General features: G+C 33.1%; 2 protein-coding genes across 2 annotated transcripts; both read left to right on the top strand.

Annotated features, from left to right (window-relative positions):
• Positions 1–5061: 5061 nt before the first annotated feature.
• On the top strand, positions 5062–6847 carry LOC110699862 (protein FAR1-RELATED SEQUENCE 5-like). The gene is made up of 3 exons (XM_021877373.1): positions 5062–5647; positions 5751–6064; positions 6652–6847. The coding sequence occupies exons 1-3, from the start codon at positions 5240–5242 to the stop codon at positions 6845–6847; spliced, it is 918 nt and encodes a 305-aa protein (XP_021733065.1). The 5' UTR covers positions 5062–5239.
• A 45-nt stretch (positions 6848–6892) lies between these two features.
• Positions 6893–8445, top strand: LOC110699861 (protein FAR-RED IMPAIRED RESPONSE 1-like). The gene is made up of 4 exons (XM_021877372.1): positions 6893–7215; positions 7542–7831; positions 7954–8102; positions 8266–8445. Exons 1-4 carry the CDS (start codon positions 6893–6895, stop codon positions 8443–8445), a joined length of 942 nt encoding a protein of 313 aa, XP_021733064.1.
• The last annotated feature ends 5895 nt before the right edge of the window (positions 8446–14340 follow it).

Below are 14340 nucleotides of genomic sequence, written 5' to 3'. Positions count from 1 at the left end.
CAAAACAAACAAACAAAAGATAAAAAGCAAAAGAAAAAATAAAAGAAAAGGAAAAACAGAATAAAAGTAACTAAAACAGAAGTAAAAATGGTAAGAGAAAGCACAAACAAGTGACAAATGAGGGAAATTCATTAGTGAAATAGGGTGAAACAGTGGCGTAAACGACACTCATCAAAAGCCAAACTTTCGCGCCAGAACTAGAACGTCAATTTAACTTATTTTCGGTAGTTCTTTCAAAAGGGAAGCCTATAGTCTTATTAGGTCAAGTATGTTTAGACTTTATTAACCTAAATTAACTAATTAAGCAAAGTCCTTTTTAGTCATTAATTGGTTTATTATGACTTTATAAACACAAGTCAAGATAAAAGGTTAGTCTTATCACAAGCAAGATATGCATGAGTAAGGAATGCACCACTAGTCAAATAGTCACAATATGATGCAATGAGTTTGCAACCTAACCATGGCTCTAGTTCTTTAAAGTTTAAGAATTACAGTAGTCAAAGAGGGTACATGGTTATGAGTCCGGATGCATCGCGCGGAGGTCTTACCTTTGGAAGGGTTGTCGCGTATGGATGGGACCCCGCAAGTTAGACTTGCTTCCATGGTTTGGTGAATTCACAAACTCGGATGTACCCATCATTTCATGGAGCGTTCGATTGGGTAGATGGAGCATGAATTCCCAAGGGCTAAAACCATATGTAGAACACATATGGATTCAGAAAAGAACGAAAAACTCAATCAGGATGTAGAATATATGTTTTAGGATTTTTCGATTTTCGCAGTATCTTTTCGATTCTAGTTGTGAAAGATATTTTCGGCTTTTTCTATGTGTAAAAATCCTATGTTTTTTACGCATTACAGATGGTCTTTCCAATGCGGACATTTTTATGCTTATTCCACAATGTTAATCAAAATTACGCACAATGAATATCTATAATTTTTCAAGTCTCATCCACTCATTCTAAAGTTAATTGCACAAAAACTTTTAGGATCAAAATTAGAAATCCTCCCTAGTGAAGTCGCCAAAAAAACTATAGGGAATATTTCAAACATCAAGCCCCACAGTGATCATGCATTTAAGCATGGTGGCGTCCAAAGGGAAAGAAGCTAGAGACAAAATAGTCGCCAACAAGTTTTAGGAACTTGTAAACCGTTCACGGGTGCGAAGGTTACACCCCATTCACGATCACAGAGATCGTTAACTCCATAGTGGTCCAGAACCATGACTGGATATTCGGGGATGATGGTACGAATCCAACCTAAAAGAGATTGAACCCACCCTAAATCGACCTCTTCTTAATTCTTGTGATATTCATGTGCTCTTTCCGATCAACATACATACTACAAATTAATCCTAAACTTGTTTAATTTATGTTGGTTGATTATTAATGCACAAATAAATCTATTATTGGTGATCACTTAAATTAAAATCATATTAGCCTAAATCGAATTATTAGTTATCTTATTAAGTGTGATTTCAAGTACAAATTTCCTTTAATCCTACAAGAAAGGGCGTGATCAAGCAATAACAATAAATTATGAATAATCAAGCAATGTATAATTAACACAACAATCATCATCATCATCATAAATATACATAATTAGCAAGATCCTAGGCATGATACTAAATGGATTAATAACAAGCCCTAGCATGTCACTCATAAAAATCAAAGCTTTAGCCTTAACATGATACTAGAAAGCATGATATTAGAAATATTAATTAACACCCTAAACATGATACTAGGAATCAAAATCAACATCCTAACATGATACTAGTAATCATAAAAGCATCCTAACACGATACTAGAAATCATAAAGACATCCTAACATGATACTAGGAATTAAAATAATATTTTAAGCATGATTTCTATATCAAAAGCGAGGAATAAGGATAGTAGATCTACTCACTTTGATGTCTCGTATCTCTTTCTATCAAAACAATACACACGTTAGTAACTTCAAGAAAGATTAAATCAAATAAATAAATCAAATAAGAATTAGAATATAGATTAGGGACTAAACCCTCATAAATATCAACCTTTCACGTCGAGGTCGAAGGTAACTTTGAGAAGGGCTTGGAGTATTCAAGTCTCGCAAAGGACGTATGGTGTGTGATGTGTTTAGGCTAAGGCTAAGAAAAAGAGAGAGAGAGAAGATTATAGCTTAGAGAGGGATTAAGATGATAATTGTTGGCGATCAAGCTTGTTGATGATCGAAAATGGGGTAAAAAGACCTCTATTTATAAGAAAAAAGAGGGTCGAAAGATCAGAAAAGAGTCAGAATCCGACTCAAAGTAAAACAAGTTTCCGTCGCGACGCGATACTTTTTTTGGAAGATAGAAATCGTACGGAATCCGACTCCCAATCAAATTGGGTTAAACGTGTTTCCGTACATATTCTAATTGTATCATAATTAAATCATTAAAAGACAAGTGTTTTATCCGATATAAAATTCTAAGTCTTTATCTAAAACAGGATAAATTAGAACCTTCTAGAGGATTCTAGAAGCTAATAATAAATCCTAAGGGATTTAGGAATGATGTTTAAGGTTAATGGACCCTCCACATGGTCATTGGGTCGTAGGTAAGGTTCGGTTTGGGCTTAGTTTAGTATTTTGGCCATAACTTTTTCGTTATAACTCAAATTTGGGCTTATAATGTATCGTTGAAAATCTCTTTTCAAATCCCATCCAACTACATAATTATTGGACCCATATTATGGACCAAAATAATCTGGTTGGGACATTTTTATAAAGTGGACAAGAAATGAATGATTTCAAGGATACGAAATGAATGATTTTGGTCTAAAACATTTTAGGAAAGGTTAGAAATGGTTAAGGCTAAAGGGAACTTCACGAGACTCTTCAACTTTTTACCTAACGCGATGATCAAAAACGTGAAAGATACTCATCACTGGGTTTGGTTTTTGGGGAGACAATCAGGTGTCTACAATATAGGATTTTAAAAATACTGGATTTAAAGTGTTGATAAAATTTATTATTAGATATGATAAATTTTGTTAACGTAGAACTTACTCTTTTGGACGAATAAATGATAAATGATGAACATTTTTTTTGCTAGAAAAAGAGAAAGGATATTTTTAATTTCAATGATTTTTTCTTATTTTTTGTATCTAATCAAAAACTGATTTTTTTTTTTAGAAAAAACTGAATTGTTTTTTTAATTGAAAGTGATTTCATTTTTTTATTAGTATTTTCTTATAAAATATTTTATTATAATCACTTGTCATATTTTCATTATATTTTTTTTATCTAATCTATTTTTTTTAAATATCAATTGAACGTGAATTTCATTTTTTTTTAAGTTTAATAGTATTATATATATATATATATATATATATATATATGTGTGTGTGTGTGTGTGTGTGTGTGTGTGTGTGTGTGTGTGTGTGTGTGTGTATGAAATAAAATAAATTGTTTCTTTTCTCTTAGATAAAATTTCCAATTTAAAAAGATACAGAGTAGTATTTTATTTTTTATAATAAATGTAAACCTTTAATTTTAATCTTACGTGGCGCTTTAAAATAACAATCCTACGTGGCATAATCCTACACGTTACGCTCTAAAAATACTAATCCTACATGGCGCTCTAATAATTTAAAAAAATCAAATATATATATATATATATAGAGGAAGACTCATATAAGAACCCTCCTCTGTATAAGAACCCATTATATATAAGAACTAATCTGGACCGTGGAATTAGCTTGATCTGACCGCTCAAAATGAATGATTAGTAATGGCATTTTAGTAATTTTTGCTGTACTTTCCCCTTTCTTTCTCCTCATTCACGTTTCTTCTTTCTCCTTATTATTCTACTTGGTACATTACAGCTCTCTCTCTCCTCTCATACTTTTGGATGCAAAATTCCTTCAACAAGTTAAGGTTTTTTGTTCAATTTTTATTATTTTTAATTATTCTTTTACTGAATTTATGTATTGATTTTTATTCCTTGCGAATTTCTGTCTAATTTTTTTATTTTTGCGAATTTCTGTGAAATTTTTATTTTTCCTGATTATTTGTGCGATTTGCAATTCATCAGCTCGAAAATTGAAATCATCTGTTTGTTTTTTTTCCTTTTGCGATTTCATCATTCATTTTTTTTATTATTGCGAATTTCATGCGATTGAATTTCAGTTTTTCGATTTTATTTTATTTTTTTTTGCGACTTTTATGCGATTAATTTCAGTTTTTTTTCGATTTTATCTGTTTTTTTTTGCGACTTTCATGCGATTAATTTCAGTTTTTTTTTTTTTTCTGATTTTATCTTTTTTTTTTTTTTTTTTGCGAATTTGCTTGAGTTTTTTCATTAATTTCATCAATTTCGTTTTCTAGTTTTCTTTTTCTTCTTCAATTTCCAGATTTTTCCAAATTTTATTTCTAGATTTTATTTCCTTTGCTTATTTCCAGATTTTTTATTTCCAGATTTTTCTGTTTTTTTCCTTTGCTTGAGTTTTTCAACTTCGTTTTCGATTTTATCCTATTTTGTTTTCCTGTTTTTTTATTTTTAATGGATTTTAATTTCTGGTTGCTTTTTTGCTACAATTTGTGTTTTTCAAAATAGGTTTATGCATATTGATGGATTAGATGGTGTGCAACCTAATTATCCTTCTTCCTGTGTTACTCATTCAGGTAATTTTATTGTTTTTCAATGTTTTAATTTCAATTTACTTACATGTTCTAAAGTTTCTTTACTATGTTCTAACGTTTATCTGTAATGTTCTGAAGTTTTCTCTATATGTTCTAAAGTTTTCTATATATCTCTCTCTTTATATTCTAAAACTTTCATTCTATGTTCTAAAGTTTACCTTCTAATTTTAAATTTTACTTTTTATGTTCTAATGTTTACTTTCATTGTATGTTCTAAAGTTAACCTTCTAGTTTAATTTTTTCACTTTATTCTAAATTTTATTATGTATGTTATAAAGTAATTCACTATGTTATAAGTATGTCCCTGATTTAATATGTTCTAAAGTTTATCCTTGATGTTCTAAAGTTTATCCTTGATGTTCTAAAGTTTTCTCTGTATGTTCTAAAGTTTTTTATGTATCTTTCTCTTTATATTATAAAGTTTATTTTTATGTTCTAATGTTTACTTTCATGTTCTAATGCAGTTGGTGTTATTTATCGTACTCCAGAAGTTGTTGGATCATTTAGCCCTGGTGGTAACACTAAGGAATGGATTCCAAGTGTTCCCGAGGAGTTAAAACCCAGTTTGGGGATGATATTTAAAGATCCTAAAGAGGGTCTTAGTTTTTATAAAGCATATGCAAATGCCGCTTGGTTTACTTCTAGGAAATCTACTACTAAAAAGAAGAAGAATAACAAAGATATAATTGCTTTTCAATATGGAGTTTGCAATAAGGAAGGTTTCAGGGCAATAAGAAAACTTATTGCTCAACAAACAGTTTATGAAGAAGGTAAAGTTCGTATTACTAGGAAACGTTTAGTCACTCGTGTAGGATGCAATGCTCACATATGTATAAGATATGATGCTGGAAAGTATGTTGTAACTCATTTCAAAAAAGAACATAATCATCTTTTATATACTCCAAGTTGTGCAAAATTTCAGAAGGATAATAGAAAAATGCATATTATGCATAAAAAGTTGATTGTTGATAATTCAAAGGTGATTTATTTTTATGTACTAAATAATGTTTTCTTTGTTTTGATTTACTATGTTCTAAAGTTGATTCTTAATCTTAGTAATTTTTTTTTTTTTTTGTAAACAGGTAAATGTTGGTCCTGTGAGGTCTTATACTATGATGAAAGAATTAGCTGGATCACATGATAATGTTGGTGCATCTAAACAAGATTTCAAAAATTTTTATAGAGATTTGAAGGCTTATATTGATGGATCAGATGCCCAAATGTTTGTGGATAATTTCCAAAATAAGAAATTGCTCTGGAGTGCATTTTTTTTTTCCTATGATGTTGATGAAGAAGATAGACTTTGTAGAGCTTTATGGGCTGATCCTATCTGTCGAAAAAATTATGCACTTTTTGGTGATATGGTTTCTTTTGATACCACATTCAAAACAAACAAGTGATGTTCTAAATGTAAATTTCTTTCATAATCTAATTAATATTTTACTTTTACATATTAATTTTTTAAACATATGTTCTTATATTCTAAATATTATGCCTTGTGTTCCTAAACAAATATCCATCATGTTTTGATGTTCTAAACATATATTCTTTATGTTCTAAACTATGTATGTCTTATGTTCTAAACATATATTGCTGATGTTCTATCTTATGCTTTGAAATATATCCATCATGCTTTTATGCTTTAAACATTATGCTTTTGTGTTTTACACTTTATTCTTTGTGTTCTAAACTAATATCCATCATGTTCTAAACATTATGTCTATATGTTCTAAAGTTTACTTATAAGTTTTTAAAGCTTCACTGTATATTTTAAGTTTAGTGTTTATGTTTTACAGTAATTCATTATGTTTTAAAACAACTATATTACTGCCAAGTTTAATAATTAAAGTAAATTACTATCCTCTACAGTTTATCCTTAATGTTCCAAAAGTATACCTCTATGTTCTACAATTTACCTCTATGTTCTAAAGTTTACCTCTATGCTGTAACATTTTCTGCATAAATAATTTGTGTATGTTACAGATATAATATGATCTTTGGTCCATTTACTGGAGTTGATCATCATAAGAAATGTGTTACTTTTGCGGCTTCTTTTGTAGCTCATGAGGATATATTATCTTTTGAATGGGTTTTCAAAACTTTTCTTAAAGCAATGGGAAATAACGAGCCTATGTGTATGATTATCGATCAAGACCCTGCAATGAAAGTTGCTGTTTGAAATGTTTTTCAAACTACAGAACATAGGTTTTGTATGTGGCATATTATGAAAAAGGCGCCTGAAAAAGTAGGTCGGGCAATTGCCCAAGACATTGATTTTTTGAAAAAACTGTGTTCATGTGTTTGGCATTTAGAGATTGAGCCAGTAGAATTTGAAGAAAAGTGGAACAAAGTTATTTCAAAATTCCATTTGAACGATCATGAATGGTTGGCATACATGTACAACATACGTGATATGTGGATTCCAGCGTATTTCAGATATTTATTTTTGGGTGGCATCATGAGGACCACATCTAGATCAGAAAGTGAAAATAATTTTTTCACTATGTTCACAAATCCCCATCTCACTTTGATTGAGTTCTACATGAGGTAATATGTAATTGTCTATATATGTTCTAAAGTTACTCTTTATGTTCTAAAGTTTTCCTTGTATGCTCTAAAGTTTTCTTTTTATGCTTTATAGTTTTACTATTTATTTTATAATTCTCTTTTATGTTCTCTTTTTATGTTCTAAATTTTGTCTTACATGTTGAAAAGTTTTTTCTTTATGTTTTAATATTATTTAGATCATAATAAGCATGTCATGTATATTTATATGTTCTAATGTAATTCACTATATGTTCTACAATTATCTTCTATGTTTTAAAGTTAATTTCTATTTTCTATAGGTTTGAATGTGCATTGGATGCTTAAAGGCACACTCAAAATAAAATAGATAATGATTCGAAGAATAAGCGTCCGGAGTGTAAGACTCCAATTCCTTTAGAGAAAGATGCTTCTGAATTGTTTACAACAACAATTTTCTATGAATTTCAATATGAGCTTGAAATTGGATGTTTTAATTGTGGTGTTGAGGAGATGAAGAAGGACAATGAGCTTTACATTTTCAATTTGAGGGAAGGAACTAGGAGGAGGACTTTTGATGTTGTTTTTGATCCAACTACCTTTGATACCAAGTGTTTTTGTAAAAAACTTGAACGTGATGGTGTGCCTTGTAGGCACATGATTTGGGTGTGGAAGGGGCAAGGATGTTAGAAAAAATTCCCAAGGCCTACGTTCTAAATAGATGGTGTACAATGGCTTATAAGAAGCCCATTTTTTATTTAGAGGGTAATGCGTTGGAGGAATGTATTAATGCAGTAGATAAGAAAATGCTATTAAATGATTTGTGGTCTGAAATTCATGCTTGTGTGAGTTTAGTGCAAAACAATGAAGATGATCTTAGTGATCTTGTCAAAAAACTTCGAGCCATGAGGGTAGATTTGGAATAGAAGAAAACAAATGGAAGCAACAATCTTTCGAGCAACGTTAAAGACATTGAAATTCTTATTGGAGCTAGTCTACCTTCTAATGTTTTAATCACACCTCCTAAAATTTCGAAGAACTAACAAAGGCATGGGGGTTCATGTTCCAAATCAGGTCAATGTTCCAAATGATGTCCATGTTCCAAATGAGGTTCATGTTCCAAATAGTGACAAAAGAATGAAGAGTGACAGAGAAAAGTCTATTGAACAAAGTCAAAAGAAGAAGAGATTATGTAAAGCATGTGGGGAGCTTGGTTATCATGATAGTCGTAATTGCCCTAGAAAAGTCAAGTGATATTGTAAGTAAACTTTATTTTTAATTTTCTTATGTTCTAATTTTCTAAACTTTAAGTTTTAAGTCAAAATTAATATATAATAATATGTTCTAATATTTTAACTTTATACTTTGTGTTCTAGATTAATATTCTTATTTTCCAAACATAATCTCTAGTGTTTTAAACTAATATATATGTCATGTAATATTATTTTATTATGTTCTAATGTAATTCATCTAATGTTCTAAATTACTTTCTATGTTCTAAAGTTACTTTCTAAGTTCTAGAGTTACTTTCTATGTTTTAAAGTTTATTATTTATGTTTTAAAGTAATTCAATATGCACTAAAGTAATTATGTTCTAAGCAAGTTTAGAACATAAAGTTATTATATATGTTCTAAAGTAATTCAATATGTTCTAAAGTTACTTTTCTATGTTTTAAAGTGTTTTCTCTATGTTCTAATGTTTAATCTTTTTGTTTTAATGTAATTCAATATGCTCTAATGTTTAAAACATATAGTTATTTATTTTGTTCTAAAGTAATTATGTTCTAAGCAAGTTTACAACATAAAGTTATTCATATATGTTCTAAAGTAATTCAATATGTTCTAAAGTGTTTTCTCTATGTTCTAAAGTTACTTTTCTATGTTCTAAAGTGTTTTCTCTATGTTCTAATGTTTATTCTTTCTGTTTTAGTGTAATTCAATATGCTCTGATGTTTAGAATATAAAGTTATTCATTTTGTTCTAAAGTTTTCCTTTATATTTTAACTTTTCTCTTTATGTTCAAAATATTTTATTTATAGGAAAGATTGCACCAAATAATACGACCTTTGCTCCGTCCGCTAAAAACAAGTTCACCTTTTGTTTATTGCAGAATAATACGACCTTTAGGGGTACTCCACTTTAAACAGGTAAAAAAAAATTTGTAACCGATTACTGCAGGTTAACTGGTGACGTGTCTTCCTCTTTCCCTTATCTTCTTCTATTTATACCTCTGTATCTGTTGTTCGCATTTTTCTCCATGAAAACGTGGTCTTCCCAGGTAAAATCAAAATTGCAATTAAATGGTTGGGAAAAGGCAATCATCCAGTGGTTCTTCTTCAAGCTTTGCGAACGAGGAAAACCAAAAACTCCGCTGCAGTTGTGGCAATTATGCGGTGGTGAGATCTGTAAAGAAGGGTCCAAACAGTGGGATGAAGTTCTACAACTGTCCCTTATGGCCGGTTTGTTATCAATTACAAATTCCTTTCAATTTTTTCGATGTTGACTTAATTGAGATTCATAGTTCTTAATTGAAAATTGTATTACTGTAGGACACCAAATGTGAAATGTTTAGGTGGGTTAATCAGAGCAACCCCATGGAAGATCTTCAATATCATGTTTTGGAGAAGGAAACAAGAATTTGCGAGTTAGAGTATAAGCAACAATGCAAAGATGATAAAATCAAGAGGTTACAGTTGAAGAAGGATAACTTAGAAGAGGATGTTCAAGAAATGAAGAACGAAGTGTATGCGATGCATGTAGAGATGATGAATTGTTCCAGGAACGAGAAGAATTTATCCATGGCTTTGGTTTTTTCTTGGATTTTCTTTGCTGTAGTGTTGTTTTATCTGAATTTTTAAGTGGAGTTTAGGTGGAGTTGTAATTTAACAATTAAGATTTAGGAACTTGATTTTGTCATCTGTTGCACTGTATTTGTAGTTGTTATGTTTTGCAGTTGCAATAATAATACAGAGCTTAACAGAGCTGATTTCATAACAGAGTTGATAATAATACAGTACTAATTGCTTAGTGCTAATCATATTGTCTGAAAATTACATAACATAAGCATATGGGTTGGCATAAACCAAGATTGTTCAAAATACTTAGTTTACACATGCTACATTGTTCAAAAGACAAAGCAATATTCACTACATTGTTGTTCAAAATACGTAGTGCTAATGATAGTGTCACAAAGTAACAGTTGAATGAACCCAAGGTGTCATGGATGTTGTTGATGCACTGTAGAGGTTTGGCTTGACTGTGTGGATATGTGTGCCTCCTGATTCCTTGCTCTATTCCTTGTAAAGGGGGCCTGAAACAGAATTTTGAAACAATTACTTAACAGATAACTTAGCTTAAGAAAACAGATACCACAAAACAGAAGCAAATGAACCTTACTTGTAGTACTGGGGTACCATCAGCACTAAACAGCACACCAACCCCTGCTCTGCCTCTCCCCCTTCCTCCTCTGGTTCCCCTAACAGCACCACCTCTAGCACCAGATGTAGCACCACCTCTAGCACCACCTCTAGCACCCCTACCACTGTAAATTACCCTTCCACCCCTGCCTAATTGACTTGGCTATGCAATGGTGGAATGGTGTTGAACACTTGCGGAAGAAGTTGATGCATATGTGGGGTCAACTACCTGCTGCTCAGAAGACCTTGCTGCAGACCCTTCTTTCCTTGGCCTGCCTCTTCTCCTCTTTGCTGCTGGCTCTGAGTGAACAAAGTTGTCTTTGTCTGGACATCTCCTCTTGTTGTGGCCTCTAATGTTGCAGAGACTACATGTCATTTCAAGTCCTGTTCTTGACAAAGAGCCTGGCTTTTTTGGGTTCTCATAAGGATCTTTGATCCTATTTTTTCTAGGTCTGCCAGGACCTATTTTGATGGCAGGGGGGTTTAAGTTGTAGGGTATCTTAGGCCAATGCCTCTCTCCTTCACATGGAGGGATAAAACCACCATAAACCCTCAAGTATACATCCTTTTTATAACAATCATCCACAAAAGATTCAGAATCCTTGTTCTTAAAGAATATACATGCTATGGCATGACAACATGGAACCCCTAGCACGTCCCATTTCCTACATGTGCACTTTCTGGCCTCTAAATCTACCTTGAGTTGATCAAGGAAATACTTCACATTGAACACTGTATCTGAAGAAGGTAAAACATCACACAATGCAGCCTTACTTTTTTCCTTTTCTAACATGGCATGGATTCTAGGACAAAGAACAAAGGTTGACTGCTGCATTTCTTGTCTTTTAGTCACTAACCTCTGCATCAAAGCCACTCTGCTGTCCTCTAACATATATATCAAATGCTTGGTTCTGGCATTAATAATGTATGAGTTGAATGTTTAAGCCATGTTAGATGTGATTGCATCTGTCTTAATTTCAGAATTCAAGTAAGCTCTACAGAATAATGTTGGGTTATATGAAGTGAAAGCTATGGCTGCATCTGGATTTAACTCTCTCAACTCCTCTAAACACTCATTATAATCTGCCAAGTTGTAGGATTTAGCAATTTTCCAGAAATGTAGTTTCATTTCATCTCCTCTAAAGGATTTATGCCACAGTGAAAAAATGTGTCTAGCACAGTGACGATGTTCAGCTTTTGGTAGGACAGCAGTAACAGCATGTACAATAGCCTTGTAAAACCAAAAACAAAAAATGCATACTTAAACACACCAATCAACACTACTGAACTAGTGCATACATTTCACAAAAATGAACCAATAACTTCTTATAAACATACAGAATATCAAACAAAACCAGCATTAACTAGTGTCAGCCAAAGCAAGTATGGTTTAGTGTTTACCTGTTGTTCATCTGATATAACAGCAACCCCAGTGCCATCACCTAGCTCCAAATCACTTTGCAATTGGGTGATAAACCATGTCCAAGATGAGTTGTTTTCACCTTCTGCTGCAGCCCATGCTATTGGGTACATCTGTTCATTAGGATCTCTGCCAACTGCACTCAAAATTTGGCACCAAGAAAGGTCTTTAAGAACGCAGCATCTACACATATGACTTTTCTGCAGCCTTCCTTCCAACCTTGCTTTACTCCTTCAAAACAGGTGTAGAGTCTCTGGAAAACAGGTGGATTTGTCTGCTTGGAAGTATCCACCTCCAACTCAATACTTGTTCCAGGGCTAGAATCCTTCACAAATTGGATATACCTCTCAACTTTCATATAGTGTTCCCTCATGGAGCCATGGAGCATTCTATGTGCATGGAATTTGACTTTGTATGCAAAGTCCCTACTCACCACAATCTTATAAGCTCTCCTAATAGCTTCAATTATTTCCTTAGCTGGCCAGTGAGGCCTAGCTTTAAAAACCTCCAACATTTCTCTAGCAGCCCAAGTTGATTTGAATTGTCTGTTTTTTTTCATACTCCTATGACATGTGTGACTGCCATCCATCGTCTTCACCAAGAATGTAGCATTTCTTGAATGCCATGCACCATACAGAAAAAAAGGACACCCTTCTACACATCTTACTCCTACATGCTGCTGCCTGTTCTTGTTACTCATAACAAAGCTCAAATCCCTGCCCTGCATAATTGCATACCTAGCAACAACCTGTTTAAACTCACTCCTATTGGCAAATCTCTTACCTACTACCCAAGTGAATGTAGAAAAATCAGTCCCACCACTCACAAGCATACCTTTCCTTCCCTTCCTTCTTGCTCCAGCATTTTCATCATCACTATTCTCAGGGGTGTGAATCTCATCTTCACTGTTTTCATACTCACTGTAATAACCACCAGCACCAGATGTGTCACCAGCACCAGCTGTGTCACCAGGAGCAGATGTTTCATCAGCACCAGCAGTTTCAGCAACACCACTTGTTTCAGCAGCTCTTTGTTGCCCACCCTCTACTGTTTTTGGACCTCCAAATCTCCCTTCACATACCTCTCTTTGAAGTTGGCTTGCTATTTCAAGGATCTTTTTGTTGCAATTTTAAACTCTCTATCTAGCTTGTTCAACCTCCTCATCACTGTTGTCTGACTCACCAGTGACCAAATCAACCCTGTCAAGACCCTCATCAACCTCAAAGTCATCATCTTCTACCTCCAGTTCAACATCAATTCCTTCCTCTTCATCCTCCTCATCAGGCACAAACTCAGGATCTGATTCATCCTCATCATCAGTACTAAAACCACATAGTTCCTTAAGGGTCAGTGGACTTTCTGGCCTGTTGTCTTCCCAATCATACTGAGGGCCTAAATTTGTGTTCTCACCACAACCATGTGAAGGATTTGCTGGTTCTTGGTTGAGGGTTTGTTGTGGAGGTTCTAAGTTAGAAATAGGGTTTGATGGTTGGGTCAAAGTGTTTTTATCAGCAAAGGATGAAGAAGATGCTTTTGAGCCAACTTTTTTTGGTTAAAGTAGGATCAGCCAAAGAAGAAGATGTTGTTACATTGGCTGCCATGTGTTTTCTGGGGCTTCTTCTAGGTGGGCCCAACTTTAGTGACTGTGGACCCTTTTTGGGAGTTAATTTTTTAGGTTTAGTTGGTTTGGGAGATAGGATATTTTCTGAAATTGGTCTGATAATGTGTTCTGAGCTTGATTGGCTAATAAAAGTACTAGGATTTTCTGCTGACACTTGTAGCTCTTTATCACTATGCAACACATACACATCAATACTCCTATGCTTCATCACTATCTCTCCCATTTCTAATACTTCTGCATCCCCTGCTATCTTTCTTAACCCATCTGCTAAAGACTTCCCAGGAACTAAATAATATAGGGCAGCAATCTTAATATAATCCCCACATTTTGTTCCCAATTCAAGTAGCTCCCAATAACATAATTCATCAGGAGAAACCTGAAATGTCCTTCCTTTACCACCCATATACACTAACTCTCCATTACCAACAATTTTAAAGTTGCCTCCATGCCAATACCTCAAACTCACATTCTCAGATAAGCTATTCTTGCTCATTGTCACCTAAGATCAACCACAGTAACCAACAACATCATCACACACAGAGCAAAATTAAATCGCATCAACGAAAGCCCCAAAACACCTAAATTCACCTATCCAATTACAGTTGAACTACAACAAAGCAAACACCTTCGACGCAACCAAATAATGTTACAACAAGCATAATCAAACACAAATTACTTTCACACATTATCAA

The sequence above is a fragment of the Chenopodium quinoa genome, unplaced genomic scaffold, assembly GCF_001683475.1.
Source record: "Chenopodium quinoa cultivar QQ74 unplaced genomic scaffold, ASM168347v1, whole genome shotgun sequence".
Lineage (NCBI taxonomy): Eukaryota > Viridiplantae > Streptophyta > Magnoliopsida > Caryophyllales > Amaranthaceae > Chenopodium > Chenopodium quinoa.
The sequence above is the reverse complement of the archived record's forward strand: the minus strand, read 5'-3'. Positions and strand labels throughout refer to the sequence as shown.